The sequence below is a fragment of the Anser cygnoides genome, chromosome 1 (assembly GCF_040182565.1).
Source record: "Anser cygnoides isolate HZ-2024a breed goose chromosome 1, Taihu_goose_T2T_genome, whole genome shotgun sequence".
In the NCBI taxonomy this organism is placed as follows: domain Eukaryota; kingdom Metazoa; phylum Chordata; class Aves; order Anseriformes; family Anatidae; genus Anser; species Anser cygnoides.
Window position 1 is genome coordinate 188,726,550 of NC_089873.1, and position 16,897 is coordinate 188,743,446.

General features: G+C 36.4%; 1 protein-coding gene across 2 annotated transcripts in view; it reads left to right on the forward strand.

The window, feature by feature from the left end:
* N4BP2L2 (NEDD4 binding protein 2 like 2) overlaps window positions 1-16,897 on the forward strand; it is a 41,807-nt gene that overhangs the window by 12,927 nt on the left and 11,983 nt on the right. The window contains exons 5-7 of one of the 2 annotated variants that reach the window (XM_066989714.1): window positions 3,936-4,024; window positions 4,390-4,466; window positions 8,710-8,853. In XM_066989714.1, the coding sequence (XP_066845815.1) occupies window positions 3,936-4,024; window positions 4,390-4,466; window positions 8,710-8,853 (310 nt within the window). Of the gene's footprint in view, window positions 1-3,935; window positions 4,025-4,389; window positions 4,467-8,709; window positions 9,907-16,897 lie in introns of those variants that run through there. The other variant, XM_066989715.1, reaches the window with a different exon arrangement.

Genomic DNA, 16,897 nt, shown 5'->3' on the forward strand with positions numbered 1-16,897 from the left:
TTTGCATCAAAAGATATGGAGATCCAAGGAAAAGAATCTGCAGGATAGGAATTAGCAATATTCTCCCTTTTTCTTCCACATCCTCACCCTAATAAAAAAAAATACGCTGGGGAAAATTTATGAATGAACAGTGCAAGAATTTCGTAGAGCAATTATTAGAACTGTAAAAATTGTAAAAAAGCACTTTTGATGTTGGAGTGCAGCAATAGTAAGTATTTGAAATGGAGTTGCTTGTAGAAGTCAAAGGAGCAAAAGAGCTGCTAACAGCAGTTTCCCGATGAGAGGTCTCAGTACGTCACAAATGCAAGACCGCCAAACAGATCTCACTTGGTAGTGGCTTCTGGCTGTTTCTGGCTAGACCTTAAGATCTGTCCAATTCTGTATCATTTAGTTCTGCAGTGTTTTTGATAACCAGAACACTACATCATTCAGGGATTTTGGTAACTAGAACAAGAACAGCTGTGCCCTGTTGCATAGAACGCCTCTGCTGCAGAAGTCTCTGTCCTGAAGTACTTCAGGATCCTGTGCTTTCATTTCTTTGTGGATCCTTGAAATACATGAAATAACTTCAGGGGAAAAGATGCTAAGGACTCCTTTCTGATGATTAGGTCTAGACTGAAGTTTTATGTTGGTTATGTCAGCTGCATTGGTTATCTATATGTTTGCTAACATTCATAAGATGAAATACTTACCTAGAGCTGTATAGCTTTAATGTCAGAACCATGGAGAAGGCAAGAATTTCCTTTTTTCACTAATAAGAAAATTATTCATTTAAAATTATCCTCCTTCTCTTTTTGGGGTGGGGAGGAGTGAATCTATAATACAGTGTCTGTGAGAAAAAATTAGTTAAAAGTGAGACCCATTAGGAAAAACATATTTTATATGAACAGAATTTAAAACCTTTATTTTTTTTTTTTACAAGACAGTGAATAACATGTCCTTGATACTAAAGCACATATGCATTTAATTTGAAGCTTGTAGGGTCAGCTATACAAATATTAGGAAATGTTAGAATTAATTTGCCATTGTGAAGTTAAATGTGAAATAAGTCTCACTTTTACAGGGTTTTAGGCCCTTAAAGTTCACTTTTCTGTATTTGTTAAGCGTCTCTTACTGTAGTTCATCCTTTCACTCTTTTACTGGTAACCTGTGGCTACCTTTAACATGTTTGTAATGTTCTTGACGGGTCCAGTTAGGTTTTAACTGCTTTTTTTTTTTTGGATGGTGACTAATTAGTTACCTTTTTTTTTTCCTTTTAAACAAAACTTTACCTAAGGAGTTACATCAGCATACTGTGCACCCTAGCACTAAGACCCAGAGTTAAAATAAGAGAGGAGAATAATCTAAGGTAGTTGTAGCTGTAATTCAATCTTTCTTCGAAAGCTTTTGTAAATTATGTCCCCATTATCTTCATTACCAAATTGGCTATTTTCTTGCTGCCTCTGTGAATTTTTTCTGAATTGCCTCTTTCAGGAATTTTCCCTTGCTTCTGACAGCCTGTCAGTTTTCTTTTCTAGATTCGTGTCTGAGTGTAGTGGGTTTACGTGGCAAGGTTTTGGTAGCAGGGGGCCATAGGGGTGGCTTCTGCAAGAAGAATCCAGAAGCTGCCCCATGTTAGGTAAGGGCCCCACCGCTGGCCAGAGCCAGGCCAATAAGCGATGTTGTTTGCGCCTCTGTGAAAGCATATATAAGACAGGGAAAAAAAAACTGCTGGGGAACAGCGGCTGGGAGAGAGAGAGGAGTGAGAAACAGCCTTGCCAGGAGCCAAGGTCAGTGAAGAAGGAGGGGGAGAGGTGCTCCACGCGCCGGAGCAGAAGTCCCCTGCAGCCCATGGAGAGGCCCCTGGTGGAGCAGGCTGTCCCCCTGCACCCATGGGTCCCACACGGAGCAGATCTCCACGCTGCAGCCCGTGGAGGAGCCCCCGGTGGAGCAGGTGGATGTGGCCTGGAGGAGGCTGCGGCCCATGGAGAGCCCCCGCAGGAGCAGGCCCCGGGCCGGAGCTGCAGCCCGTGGAGAGGAGCCCATGCAGGAGCAGGGGGTCTGGGGGGAGCTGCCGCCCGTGGGGGACCCGTGCTGGAGCAGTTTGCTCCTGGGGGATGGACCCCGTGGTACGGAGCCGTGTGGGAGCAGTTCTGGAAGAGCTGCGGCCTGTGGGCAGCCTCCGCAGGCTCCGTTCGGGGAGGACGGCATCCCGTGGGAGGGGACCCCATGGGGAACAGGGGCAGAGAGTGACTGTGAAGGGGTGGTGGTGATGAAGTGCTATGGACTGACCGCAGCCCCCATTCCCCCGTTCCGCTGCGCCGCTCGGGAGGAGGTGGAAGAGGGCAGATGGGGGGAAGGCGTTTTTGGTTTCTTTCCTTTGTTTCTCACTTCTCTAGCTTGTTAGTAATAGGCAGTAAATCGTACTATCTCCCTTTGCTGAGTCTCTTTTGCCCGTCACGTTTATTGTTGAGCGATCTCCCTGTCCTTATCTCAACCCTTAAGCTCTTTGTGTTGTATTTTCTCCCCCTTCCTCTTTGAGGAGGGGAGTGAGAGAGCGGCTGTGGTGGAACTCGGCTGCCCACCCGAGTAAAACCACCACACTGAGAAAGATCATTTGTGCAACGTTAATGAAACCAGGGCAATATATTCTTCAGTTTTTATGGCTTTCTCCACTGATTCTTAGTGCTCTGTTGTAACATACTTTATATTTGCTTTTTCTCTCCCTACCATCTACATAGTTACTTCCCAGACTCTTTTTGTGTAGTTTCTTCCTATCGTGTGGATTGATTCCATCAAGAAAAATCTACAATAACTTTTTTCTCAACAATAATTCTACAATAACTTAGGGTTATTTTTTAGTTTGTTTGTTAGTTTTGTTTCCTTCGGATCTCCTCTTTATTCAGTGTACAAACTGAACACTATTTGCTGAACGGGCATGTATTTAACAGATGTCTTGGATTTTTTTATAATCCTCAGTACTTGTTACTAACTTTTCATTTAATATATACTATTTTAACTCTGTTTACTGAAACATTCTTAATTCTCCTGGAAACTTTTTTTTTTGTATGACGGTAATCTCAGTGTTTTAAGCTTTTAAGGTATTTCATTCATTTCATCTAGTTCATCATCTTAACTTCCTTGTGAGCACTAGCGGTTTTAAATTGATTTATTTTTTTTTTGGCAAGCTGAGACACAGTTGCCAAAAATATCTTCCTATTTTGGACGCCAGACTTAGCAATTTAGACATTCTCTTCAGGATGTGTAGTAGTAATAGAACTTCATATATTCAGAATAAATTTTCACTGTCTTCATATTCATATGAGTTCATATCACTTCTCTAAATGATATTTGTAACTTTTTAAGTTGGACAGCCAAAAAATGAAGCTCATGTAAAGTAGTGGCCAGTTGGTATGTTCAAGAACATTCACCAAAAGGTGATCCTTCTTCATTTGCAGTCATGCTGATTTAGCAGGATGTGTGATGTCTTTGTATGAAGGCTACATATTTCTAAGCATTTTGCTGGGGAAGAACTGCAATACCTAACCACAGTTCCCAGTTATGAATGCACCATGTGCTGCTGGTAAAGCTGGAACTTGGATATGGTTTTGTGCTGGTGATCTCTGTATTAACGCTCGGCAGGCCACATACTTCGAGCAACTGTGTTGCGTGGCTTTGACTTTACATTTCTTGTTTATCCTTTTGTATCAATTCACCATCACCTTGTTTCTATGTTCCTGGTTTCATTTTTCTTACCTTTTTGCTCCTACTACTTTCCATTTCCATCTCTACCTCTCAGTACTTTGAATCTTGTTCTTAGAACAGTGTGTTTCAGTCAGACTATTGCAAAACAATTCTTGCATTCACCATTTTATTTGAGTTACATAATTGTTTATTTACATGCACTAATTTGAATTACATAACTGCTTATTTACGTGCACTGTTTTTCATTGCAGCAAAGCAAGCAATGGAGCAGGGAAGATCTCCAGTTATAATAGACAACACTAATACTCAAGCCTGGGAGATGAAACCATATGTGGAAGTGGTAGGTTTTGTTGTGAAATCATACCATCTGTTACAACCTCGCACATTTACCTTCACATGTGATAAGCTGGTCTGCTTTGTGTGAGACCATTTTCCTTACTCAAATTTCCGAAGAGAGACAGCTTATTGATACAATCAGTAACTGGCAATAGTCCAGAACAGTTTTAGGACAGACTTGATCTAATCTGCTTAGCGTGGAGTGAAAGCTAAGACAGGTTTGGGGGCAAGTGAAATTCAGTGTGCTACTATTGTAGAGTTAACTACATCCATTTATTATACTGGTCTACAAACCTGTTATAGTCATTACTATTCATATTTTATATAATTATGATACTCATATGAAACATTTTTCTTTGCTTGCTGCAGGCTCTAGAAAAGGGATACAGAGTGGAGTTCCACGAGCCAGATACTTGGTGGAAGTTTGATCCTGAAGAATTAGAAAAGTAAGGTTTATATTACAGAAATCATTGTACTTGTATGTATATGAGACACAGACAAACAGATTTGCCCGTTTATATATATATTTAAGGGGTTTATATTTTATCCAGTATCTTATTTTTTTCAAATGTGTAACTACTAGTAGAAAATATATTTTATTTAAGTATGCATTTTGAGTTGTACCTTCAAATAGAAGTGTTACGGATATCAGAAGAGGTCCTGTCTTGTTGGCCCAAAGTAGTCAGTATTAAAACTTTGTTGCATGCGAGTAGAAAAAGTGATTGAACATTGTTGTGCTTCTGTTGTATTGAATGATTTAAGTTATCCTGAGAAACTTTTTGTTAAAAAACACTGAAGACAAGAAATAGAAGACAAAGGGAAATTATGCATTCAATTAAGAGTGCATAAGTGCCTTGTTGTGTCTACTTTTTTGGATGTCTTAGTGCCAGGGAATAGTAGTCCGTTCCTAATCAGTGAAGGTTAAAAAGAAAGTTTGTGTTTTAGGTGGTTCTATTGCAGGATTTTGTGAAATTGTTCCCAGTCTTGAGAGGGTCTGTTGTAGAGTACTGTTGGACATCGGTTATTGGTCGTGTGCGTTGTGAGAGCATCTGGAAAGTTGTTTATTATTCCTGGTTAACTTTTCTTTTGGCTCAGGTATATATATCTGCTTTTAGGAATCTGCGAGGTACCAACCCCACTTAGGGAAATTTGTGTTTGAAATGCAGTGTAATGCTTTCACGGTTGATCCCAAGGAGTTCTCTTGCTGATTGTAATTTTACATGCTTCCAACTGACTTGGCTTTTGTCATTGTTTCAGCTTTGTAGAATAGCCCCTACAAACCACCAAGTATGTTTGTGTAATACATATATTACTTACTTAGACTTTATTCTGCATTCTCTATAAATCTTTTAAAGTTGTCATCTTTTTCTCCTAAGCTGACGCTAATTTATTCTTAGAGATGGAGTTCTCTCACTGTTGGATGAATTTTTTTAAGTTTTTCTAGTTACGGTGCGGAACTGCTACGTTAGGCAGAAAGCCGTCTTGGGAATCAGACATTTCTAAGATGTTCACTGTGAGATCTCCTTTGCTTGAGAAAGACTCAAATTTTCCCGAAAATGCATGTTTTCACATGGTCTGAATCTTGTTTTTAACTTTCATCCGGTACTATAATATGGTGACATTCTAGCAGTCTGGTGCGTTTCTAGATACCATTTTTATAGAGTTGCGTCTGCCATAGCATTTAGTGTTCAGAAATCTATGAAAAGCCTTATTGAAAGGAAAAGAGACGGGGTCAACACTGGCTGAATGGTGAATTCGTGATGTCAAGAACATGACAGATGTTTTAGTGTGGAATAGCTTTCAGAGTCTTTCTTTTTTTCTTCCAGCATGTCAATGAGGTACAAATTGCCTTTAGACTCGCTCATGTGTGATTTTGCTTTTAGTTTAGTTTTGTGCACGTAACTTGTGAAAACATCTTGATTTCACATGTATGTCTCGCGGTAGTGCTTGAGACATCTTGCATAGCATTTAGACCTTTCATATAAAGGGTTTTATACTTTCAGATGCAATTTTTAGGATATCCTGGAAACTGCAGGTCAGAACAAATAAGTGGCAAAATGATTGGTAGAAGAGAAATGTTTTTGATGTGTTTAATGAATGTTGGATGAAATGTTACTATGTTTTGTGCTTGTATGCTTTCTGAGCGGCTGGTCAGTTAGGAAACAGAACATTAAAGTAAGTGCATTTGATTCAGACTTTTGGGAAATAATTATCCTGTGTAATCAGCATTTTGGGACAGGTGGTGTTTTCCTAATTAAAAGTTACGTGCTGTCTGTATATACACAGAAGTGATACACAACATGTTTAGTGTACCCCATTTTCCTTCAGTGTGATTGTCAAACTGCAGTTTGGCATTGACTGCATCGAACTCTTGCTGATTGTTTAAAGTAGTAATGCCTATGTAGGATTATTTTGCCAATATATTGTTGTGCTCTACATGGCAAGATTCTTCGAGTATAGAAGCATTTAACAGTGACAGAACTTTACTATTATCAATAGATTGTTTGTTGCTCCAAGCAAAAAAACCCAAAAGCTTTCAAAGTACAACTGTCTGTTAGGAGGTTTAGCTGGTATATCTTATTATTTAAGGGTGAGATGGCTTTATGTTCTTTCAGTATAGCCAAGATGCCAAAAGATGAATGAAGACATGCCCAAAGAGGACATTTGCTTTGGGATGTGGTTTAATGGTACACGTCGCAGTGCTAGGTGAATGGCTGGACTGGATGGTCTTAGAGGTCTTCTACAAATCTGAATGAGTCTGTGAATCTAGGACATCCTAGCATTAAATAACCCTATACAACATATTCATTCAATTTTTTTTTAAAGTAATTTCTGTGCTTGATGGGATTCTGCTGCTGGTGATTGGATTGTCCTGCCTTTTTCTTTAAGAAAAACTACTTGCTCATTCAAGTCCATTCAATTTTGGGTGAATGTGCACTTTATGCCATTTGCACTTGAGTTGTTTTCTTTTCCTAGCTGTACTGAGACAGGGAGAATCTTATATAACTTTGTACTTGCACTGGGTGGCACAAAAGGATTTAGACTTCTTCTTTTCCATTTCTTTATCATGTAAGTCAAGTGCTTTACAGAATCCCTGTATTTCTAGGGGTTGGTTTTTTCCTGTGCTATTAGCCTTGTTCATATTTGTGAATAAAATCAAAACTGTTAAGACTTGTTAGCTGATGAGTTTAACATGCTGCTGATCCTGGACATCTTTAGCAGGATGTGAAAATTAATAGCTGTTAAGTGGTGAGCCTCTTGTGGTGGTCGCTGTAGCTTCTGATGTTGTCTCATCTGGAAAAAAAGATCTGTGAGGGAAATGCTCCGCTTGATTCTGAGTACCTCTGAGATGCCCAATCTAAAAATCTTCTAAATCTTCTTCCAATCTAAATATGAAACTAGTGTGCTACCTACAGTATGCTTTGAGCTTTTGTGAACTTGATAGGTACTCCTCTGTTGCAATAATATGCACAAACTCCTAGGTTTTTTTTTAATATTTCTCTATAGACTACCTTTTTTCCAGCATATCCTATTTGTCCCCCTTGTTGATTTCTCCCTTACAGAATTTAGAAAATTGTTAAGGGGACTCGTGCCCCCTGTCCCTCTCAGAAAGCACGAAGATACCCCAGTGGTATGACTTGGAAATTATTCACCTTCGACAAGGTTTCTTGGTGATAAGAATATAGTGGGTTATGGTAAATTCTTGACTACTTTATAAAAAGATTCCATTTACATTCTGTGTCTATTCTTTTAGATTCAGTTCTGTTACAGTGCTGGTAATTCGCTGACATTTAGTTTGTGCTTGAGCCTTGTGGTTTTCTTTTTAGCAGGGATTGAAATTCTGCTAATGTGGATTTTAAGGTGCTATTCCATAGATACTGAGGAGATAGATGCATTGCAATGTAGTATCTCAGGTTCTTAATGGGCCAAGTGCTCACTGAAAGCAGCAGCTGTTCACTGAATACTGCAATGACAAGTTTTTTGGCTGCTCTTCCCTTCTGTGTCTTTTTTGAGTATATTTCTAATTTTTTCTCAAGAATTGGTAAAAACTACTAGATAAAGTATCATGAGCATGCAGTGCTAGTTCAAAACTAAAATTTTTCCTCATTTTATATAGAGATTTATTGATGAGAAATACTCTGTCATTAAGTCTTGATACCATGTAGTTCCATTTCTTTTTGTTTCTTTGAACATTGCTTTCATAAGTAATAGTCTATAACACATTATTCCTTCTACCTATTAGCTAGTATACAATGCAAAATTCGATGAATAAACAAAATAAAGTCTTTCTAGAATTATTTATGTATGTTTTCCTGGTGAATAACATCACATTTCTGTATGAAGAAGAAAGGCTGTAATTGTTTTCTGTTGTTTAATATATTCAGTGTTGAATTGTTAAAAAAAAAAAAAAAAAACACGTTGAATATTAGGAGAATGAGAATACAGTGTAATGAAATTGAAATTTCAAATGTCACAGCATTTTAGTTTAAAAATGTATGCAATCACTTGACTTAGTTGAATGTATGTTTTTCAGTTATCTAAGGCTTACTGCTAAGTAATGCAGGAAAATACAACTGTTTTTTATAGATATGAAAAGCAAGAACAAAAAAATGTGAAATTAGTTTTTTTTTTTTAAAGACTGTAAACATAAACATACCAGACAATTTATTCAAGTTTTTATTTTTGTAGGAGGAATAAACATGGGGTCACTCGTGAGAAGATTGCTCAGATGTTGGAACGATACGAATATCAAATATCCATACCTATTGTCATGAATTCAGTTGCACCTCCTCACAAACACACACAAAGGCCACCTCTGCAGCGAAGACATAGGTGGGGAGGCAATACAGACTCATGGAATTCTTTCACTATTTCCAGTAGCCGATAACACAGTTGCAGTCAGTTACAAAAATCTGTTACTTGCCCTTCTAAAACACATCATCACCTCCAATAAAGTAGTGGATTTTCTGTTTTAAATAGGCCTGTTTCAGGACCGTTCCCTTCTGGAGGTTGTTCCTTTAATGGACTTGCATGTAAATAAAATTGTAAATTAAATGTTTTAAAAATATATATATTTATTACAGTTGTAATAACTTTGATTTCAGTAAAATATTTGATATAGTATGAGGTATAGCAGTCTTCCTTCCTAAACTTAAGACATGATGTTTTCATATAACAAGTAACTGTTGAACAGTTTTTTTAAGGAGGTCCTATTAGATACCTTTTAAAACAGAATTAAAGCCCAGAAGAAGAGCTTATTTATGTAGTAGTTGATTTTAATGATTCTAATTGAGACTCTTTATCTTTTATGAGATCTTTTTGAAAACACTTATGTCTTGGATTGTCCTTTTGTTTTAATTGGTATATATTGACAATTGGCAAGCTATTGGCATGTATTTTCTGGCTTTTTGTCTCAGAAGCTCATCTCAGCTGAAGCAGCGTTCTGTTAATACAGTGTTCACCAGCCTTAAACTCTGTAACCTCAATTCTTTAATTTATTTATTCATTCTCAGTGGTAGCAGCATGTAGAGTATGATTGTGTCTGTGCACCACCAACTCTTTTTGTACTTAAACTAAATGTTCTCACTACAAATGCCAGTTTCGTTGCTCTTTCTAAGGCAATTTCTTTCATCTAGGATAAAAATTAAGTACTTGGAAGTATCAATTCAATACAAATACTGGAGATAGTTCTGTAAAACCATGTTACATTCTTAATTTTGGCACAGGCAATGTGATCTGTTATTCAGCGCATAACAACGAATGAGACAGCATGGAGATTGACTAATTTTTATCCTTTTTCGCTTAAAACCTGATGAATTCATAAGTTTTGACTTCGCTTGCTTTCTAACTGCTTGCTGTATTAATAAAATACGTTTGTCTTCGAAGTTGTTTTAGTAGTTCAATGCAACAGTTTTTGTTTTCAAGCTTTTGTGATTTTTATTCAGATGAGCATTGCTAGTAACCTGTTAGCTGAAATAACCTATCTTCAGGTCTAACTATGTTTGACATCCTTAAACACTAAATGAGTAAGTCTTGAATAGGAAGGCTTGTTGAGAATGTGAAAACATAACTAAAGTTATTATTATTATTACTATTATAATGGTGCAATAGTCATCAGAATTTTGAAAATTCTGAAGCCAGCATGATTTTTTTTTTTTTAACTTATTGGGAGTTTCTGTGGTGGGCCCTAAAAATTGCTTCATCTTTTAAGTCTTGAGTAACATAAAAATCTGGGTATATAATGAATTATCTTTCTGTGGTTTTATACAACTACTGTGTGTCTACATTCATACAATTTAATGTATATCTAGAATAACATTTTCATAAAAGATTTTTTAAACTGTAAGAGTCGAAGTATGCAGTTTCACATTTCAGTAATGTTTTAATTATTTGAAAAATAATCTATTTCAAATAGTGCACCGTTTCTTAATATATTGAACTACTGTTTATGTATTAAAAAGAAGCAGCTTTCCAATTATATTAATGATCTTACCTTGTTGTATATTATTCATACCAATTGCGTTTACTGTATTTTAGTTTTCATAGTCATCTTTTTCCATGTCTCAGGAGAATCATGGAAATCATTGTCAATGGTCAGTAATACTTCAATTATCCTGAAGTTTTTATATTTAAATATAAATTACATTTCAACAGAGAGGAAGATGAAAAGGTTTTAGAGAGACTCATTTTATTTACTCACATGATCATAATTATTATGACTTTTAAGTCATAATAAAGTGATAAAATTTATTAATTATGTGTGATATTCAGGCGGTGTGCTAAGATATGACAAAAAAGGTGATTATTGAAATTTGGCGTTATATCTTTTGGTACCCTCTGTCTTCAGTTTTTTGAAAGATTTTTTTAGAAATATTCTTATTTGATATTTGTTTTCTTTAACTGAATTTTAGTATTTAAGTAGATAGGAATTAAGACTGTTTTAAAAGGATGCAGCATATTTGTGTTATATGTATGTTTTTAATAAATTGTTGATGGATGGTGAGTATTTCTGATATGTGAAGCACGTTGATCAGTATAGGCTTGCTATCTGCCAAGGGATATGTAACAAGAACAGAATGCTTTGCAACTTGTCAGAGTATCAAACACTTACTGTAAACTGCTTAATCTATAAAGCTGTATTCCAAGGTAAGTCCATGGTAGGTGAAATCGCCATTACTGTGTAACACATGATCTTTGTTTTGTTATATATATTTCGTGAGGGTTTCACATCTGTGGCTTAAGCTACTAACTAGAAATATGTGTTTCTGAAAGAGAAGTTGATTTCTTTTCATCCATGATGGCATATTACACTACAATATTTATATGTTTAAAAAAAAAAAGCAATAAAGAGAGGATGTGAAATACATATTACAGGTAATGAATTTCAAAAATGACTTATTAAAATTTAAAAATTTCAAAATGACTTATTTTGTCAAAAAGTACATACAAGAAATGTAAGAACTCCTATTTCAGTTAGACCTGGGCTCTAGATATTTTTTCTGTCTGGCATAGCATTTATGCAATACACCTATTAATTTGTCACACATACTAACAATATACCTAGAATTAAGGTTTTCTGTTGTTTTTGATTTTTAGTAAATTGCTAGTTAATAGTGTATGATGAAATAATAGTGTTACAAATGCAGATTCTAAGTATCTGTTGCATACTTCAAGCTAGTGAGATTTGGTAAGTAAATTTAAACAGAAGAGTTAAGATGCTTAGCTGTAGTTTTACCACCCTGCTCTTCTAAGCGTGAAATTTAAATCAGAGTTAGTCTGCAGAACATACATAATTTGATAGCAGTTAGCAACACGTAATTGTATATAGCTATAAAGGAAAAAGAAAGAGCTCTAGTTTTATTGCTTAATCTAACTGCTGTGTTTCTTGTTTTATTAGTTTATTTCCTAAAGTATTAAAAGCTTTGACAGATGATTTAGTGATTGTCTTTTTTTACATCTAAATAATAATAATAAAACACTAGACGTTCTAATGTAACAACATTTAAAAAAAAAAAGTATTAAATGGTGTCCTATTAGGAGTTCTGTCTTCTGTTCTGGTGTCCATGTCCTTTTTAGATTCAGTCTAATCTATTTTACTATGCAGGGTATTTTTTAAGCTTTTTTTCTTTAAAGAAGAAAGCCAAGATTTTTTCTTTTTTGTTCTCTCTCTTGAAATGTTCTACAGAGATGGTAGATTTATTTCTTTCTCTGTTAATAGATAACTGAAGATCAGGCTTGTCTAACTGGGATGAGACCCATAACATTTGATAACATTTGTATATGATTATTTTCTGTCTTTCATGGTGTAATTTAGGATGTCAGGCTTTTTTTTTTTTTTTTTTTTTTGACCGGTATGATTCATTTTCAGTGAATTAGGAAAAAAAAAAAGTGTTTTTGTAATTTCACATTCCTGTGTATGATAGCTGTAGTTTTGAACTTCTGCTTCATCCTAGCAAGCATGTTTCCTGGAAGGAATTCTTTCCCTCTCTGCTGTACATCATGGGGGTGAGACAACAGGGTGTATGTTGAGAATTGAGGGGTTTCCATACAAAAGAAAACAGGCCTGTATTACACCTCCCAGTAAGTAGCAGTAAGACAACATTGTGTTGAAATGCAGTTCATACAATTGAAATCAAATACTGAATTTAAGAGTGTTTGGCTGTTTCATGTAAGTCAAATGTGTGGAAATATTTCACCTCACTGTTTCTACAGTGACATTTTTTCAATATTTTTTCCTTTTTTCAATATTTTATCTTTTCATCCTTTTGAAATAAAAGCAAGAGCAGTATGGTTTTGCTGAAATGTTATTTGTTAGGTTAAAACTCTCTAGTGTTTGAAAAGTATTGCATCTGGAATGGGTCTTTGCAGTTTCCTTTTAGCTGATAATGCTGTTTCCACATCGAGAGCTACTTCCTTCCTCAGGTAGGCTGTCGTTGACCATTTAACGTGTATTTTACTGGTATATCGTGCTGCTGTAACATCATGTTCTGCCAAGTCAGCATATATTGTGTCTGTGAAGTAATTTTTTCTCAGTCGTACTTGCAGCCTTTTTATGGTTTTAAATATTTTTGCATTTTTAAGTTGTCACTTAAATTCAGCATCAACTTTTCTCATGAGGTCCCTCAAACTGGTAAAGAGTGGCTGCTTTGTAATCATGTGGTCGTCCTGTTTGTCCTTTTCATGTATTGGCCTGATGCTAACTTTGTGAGTATTGTAGGATTTCTGAAAACATACTAGACAAACATTTTCTGAGCACAATTTTCGGAACATGTTATGTAACTACTGATTAAAAACGAACAAACATTAATTCTTCAGTAGATTTTGTTTGATCTCTCAAATTACTAACAGACTAAAAAGTTCTGCCTTAGCTGACAGGTTAAATAACTTGGCATAATATTTCTAAGGGGTTTATTGTATCATTAGAAATTAGTTATGGGGCTATAATCCTGTTTGGCTGTCCTTTCATTCATGATACTTATGATCATTTTTATTCCTCTACCCATCAGTTTTGGTAACCTATGGTTACCACAGATAACTGTTAACCTCTATAACAACTTCCTGAACAGCTTTCTCACACCTTGTTCTTAACACGAGGAGTTTCTTATGGCTCATGGGCCTGATCTGGAGTGGATTGGGCCATATTACTTTTCCCTTGTTTTGCATTTTTCCTTATAGCTTCACTCTGTAAGATGAACACATTGCTCTCCAGGACTCATGAAAACAAAAGCAGAGTTATTGGATCTTTACCTGGAGCAAGACAGGCGTACATATTTGAGCTACATTTGCAGATTATAGATCAAACTGTTTCGTACATGCTCCAAACGTTCAATGAAGTATACCTGAGAAAACTTCAAAGCTGTTTTCACTTCATGAAACCTGTAGTTACGAGACTGTGCTCATGGCTGTGCAGAAAAACTATTATATATCGGAAGAATAAATCATATTGTATATATTGAAAGCACAGTTAAAGCTTTGGGTTTCATCCTATGTTTTTGTTTCATTCCAGCAGTCTAGAATGACTTCTTGTTCCTAATAATGTAGGTTATGTCCATAGCGCTGCCCTTTTTGGTCCTAGATCTTGAGGAGAGGCTTTGTTGTGAGCGAAGAGATCTGACAAAGGGTTAACTTTCTACTGCTCTGAAGGGAAGTGAGTTGTAAAGAGATGAAATGAGTTTGTCTTTTGGCTGGTTGGTTTGTTGAGAAGGCCCAGCTTTGAGCTCCCTGCTCCTAGTAGGAGGTGAGGGCCACACGGTGCCCAGGGGGAGGCTGAGAGGAACTGGGCCTGTTCAGCCTCAAGAGGAGATTGCTTCTGCTGAACAGAGGCTATAAAGGTGGAGCCAGGCTCTTCTCAGATGAGAAGCAACAGACAGAAGCTGCAGCGTGGGAAATTACAGTTAGATCTTAAAAATCCACTGTGAGGGTGGTGAGACAGAGGCAGAGTTTCCCCAGAGGTTGTGTAATTTTCCACTCTTGGAGCATTCAAAACTTGGCTGGGCAAGGCACTGAGCAGCAAGGTCTAAGTTGGTATTGTTTTGAGCGGATGTTGGACCATATGATCTCCAGAGGCCCTTTCTGGCATAAATCATTCTACTTTAATGGATATAGTAATAGCAGTGTCCAGGATATCAAAAGAACTATTTAGCCCATATCAGTCTTAGCCCATATGATATACCAAAGGAGAAAGATCAATACACAAAAGTAGTAGGTGAAAGGCCAGTATGATAAAGTACTGAGATTTGTTTTTATTTTGTTTTTTACAAAAAGATGCAATACTGTCGGGAAAATACACGTTATAATTGAATGTTATGTAGCTCTCAATATTTCACACAGCATTTGAGATGCGCAGATTAAGCCTCATACTTACTGTGACTGTTCTCAATAACAACACTCTGCAGTTAGACGTAAATTTTAGTGGTGCTATCATCTAGGCTATAGGTTGGGTACTTAATGTTTGCTGTTACTGTTTTCTTTATTATATTCCTCTTGCAACTTTTCTTTCCCCCCTTTTTGTCTTATTCTGAAACTCTGCCTTTCTGATTTGGCATGATCTTCTCTACCCTATGTGTTTTTGCTATAGTTTGCTCTGTAATTCTGGAGCCATTTCCCTCTTCTGTTTCCTTCCCTGAACTATCAACTTGTGTGCAGAGCTACACCTTATTCTCTTTTTTTTGTTTGTTTTGTTTTTTAATGCCTCATCTTAAGCTGACGCTGATTTAAAAAGTGAGATTATTAAATCTTCCCCACCCCCAGGTATCCTTTTGAATTTTTTCCTGTTCTGCTGACAGTAGTACTTTTTGTCATACTATCTATTTTTCTTCATCCATTCTTCTCTTAGCCTCATGAAGTTTGTGGCATCTTCTTGTGTTTTGTTCTCAGGAGTACAGTCTGTGCTGTAGATATTTAATTACATGTCTTTGCTACAGTTTTGTTGATGGAAGCTATTTTAAATACAGCTGAAATCTATTATCTTTCACTGAAAGTCCCTAGTAGAAAATAGGTTATTGCATACCTCCAAATAGTCCATTCTGCTTTCATTGTGCTTCTGTTGCTTCCTGACACTCCCACCCGTGGTTTTCATCAACTTGATTTTGGTTGTGTCTTAAAACTTCATTTTACATCTGTTTTCTGTGTGAATATGCCTCAAGAAGAAAGGCCAACGCTTCACCCTGTAAATCTGATTGTTGACTTTAAGATCTTTTTGTTGTGCTTGCTTATGACTAAATTCTGGTTTTGATGGCTGTTATATATGTATCCAAGTACTGACAGTACATCACAATACGTATTTCTCTATTTTTTTTGGTAAAAATAGCACTTTTTATTTATTTACTTCAAGTGGCTTGTACACAGTAAGGATATTTTTCAGGTATTAGGGTCAGGAAAGTGTCTTATTTGTGGACCACATTGTAAGACATGTTTTATTTCACGATCTCATGAGAGCCTCAGCAAATCTGCCTTTTCCTGGGCAGAGCTGCATGAGCAGAATTGCATAAGCACATGCCTGAAAAGCAGTAGATTGTAAGGGAGAGGAATTGTGAAATGGATTGTGAGGCAGCTCACAGAATTTAATTTCTGAATGCAGATCTTATTTCTTCTAAAATCAAGGATCCACTCAGATTCGATACTGTCTTGTATTTTTTGAACTGCTTAGGTTATATACATTTGTGCTATACGATAAATCTCTAACATTGTTTTAATTTTGAATGAAAAAGGCTGAGATTTTTTAAGGTGATCTGTTATAGTTGTGCATGTTTTTTCAATATCTGTGAATTGGATGTTAGTCAAGTGGGCTTTACATTTGCAATGGATAATGTTTGGTCAGTTGCAGTCCTCACCTCAGTGTGCTTCAGCTGATGGTTTCCAACCTGGACCGCCAACTTCGTAGCATGTTGTATTTAAAGTGTGCTCTGCTACTGCTGAAAGTGCTTAGGATTTTGTGAGAGCTAATTGCTTCACATCCAGATGTATAATAGTGCTAGGGTTTGTCCAGAAAATAATGCAAAACACAGATTGCTCATTGTGTGGGACAGTGGGATTTTTATATCCTGTTTTAGAAAGAGTTCCATAAAATCTTATATAGAAATGTCTTTATATCAATAATAAATTAAGGAGCAGCGCTGCACAGCAGATTACACCAAACTTTATTAACCAGTGTACATTTGACAATAGTTCATGTGTCTTCAAACGACTTCTCAAAGCAGCATATTTCTCTAGCCTGGATTAATTTCAAATAGGTTGTCTTTGTGATTGAGCTGATATCATCCAATTAATAGGGCTGTTACTGTAGAAATGTTATCAGACTTGCAAACGTGGTTTGTGCTGTACTTCCAGTGCACACTGTTGACATCTGCATCCATATTAAATGTTCAGAGAGGGAGCT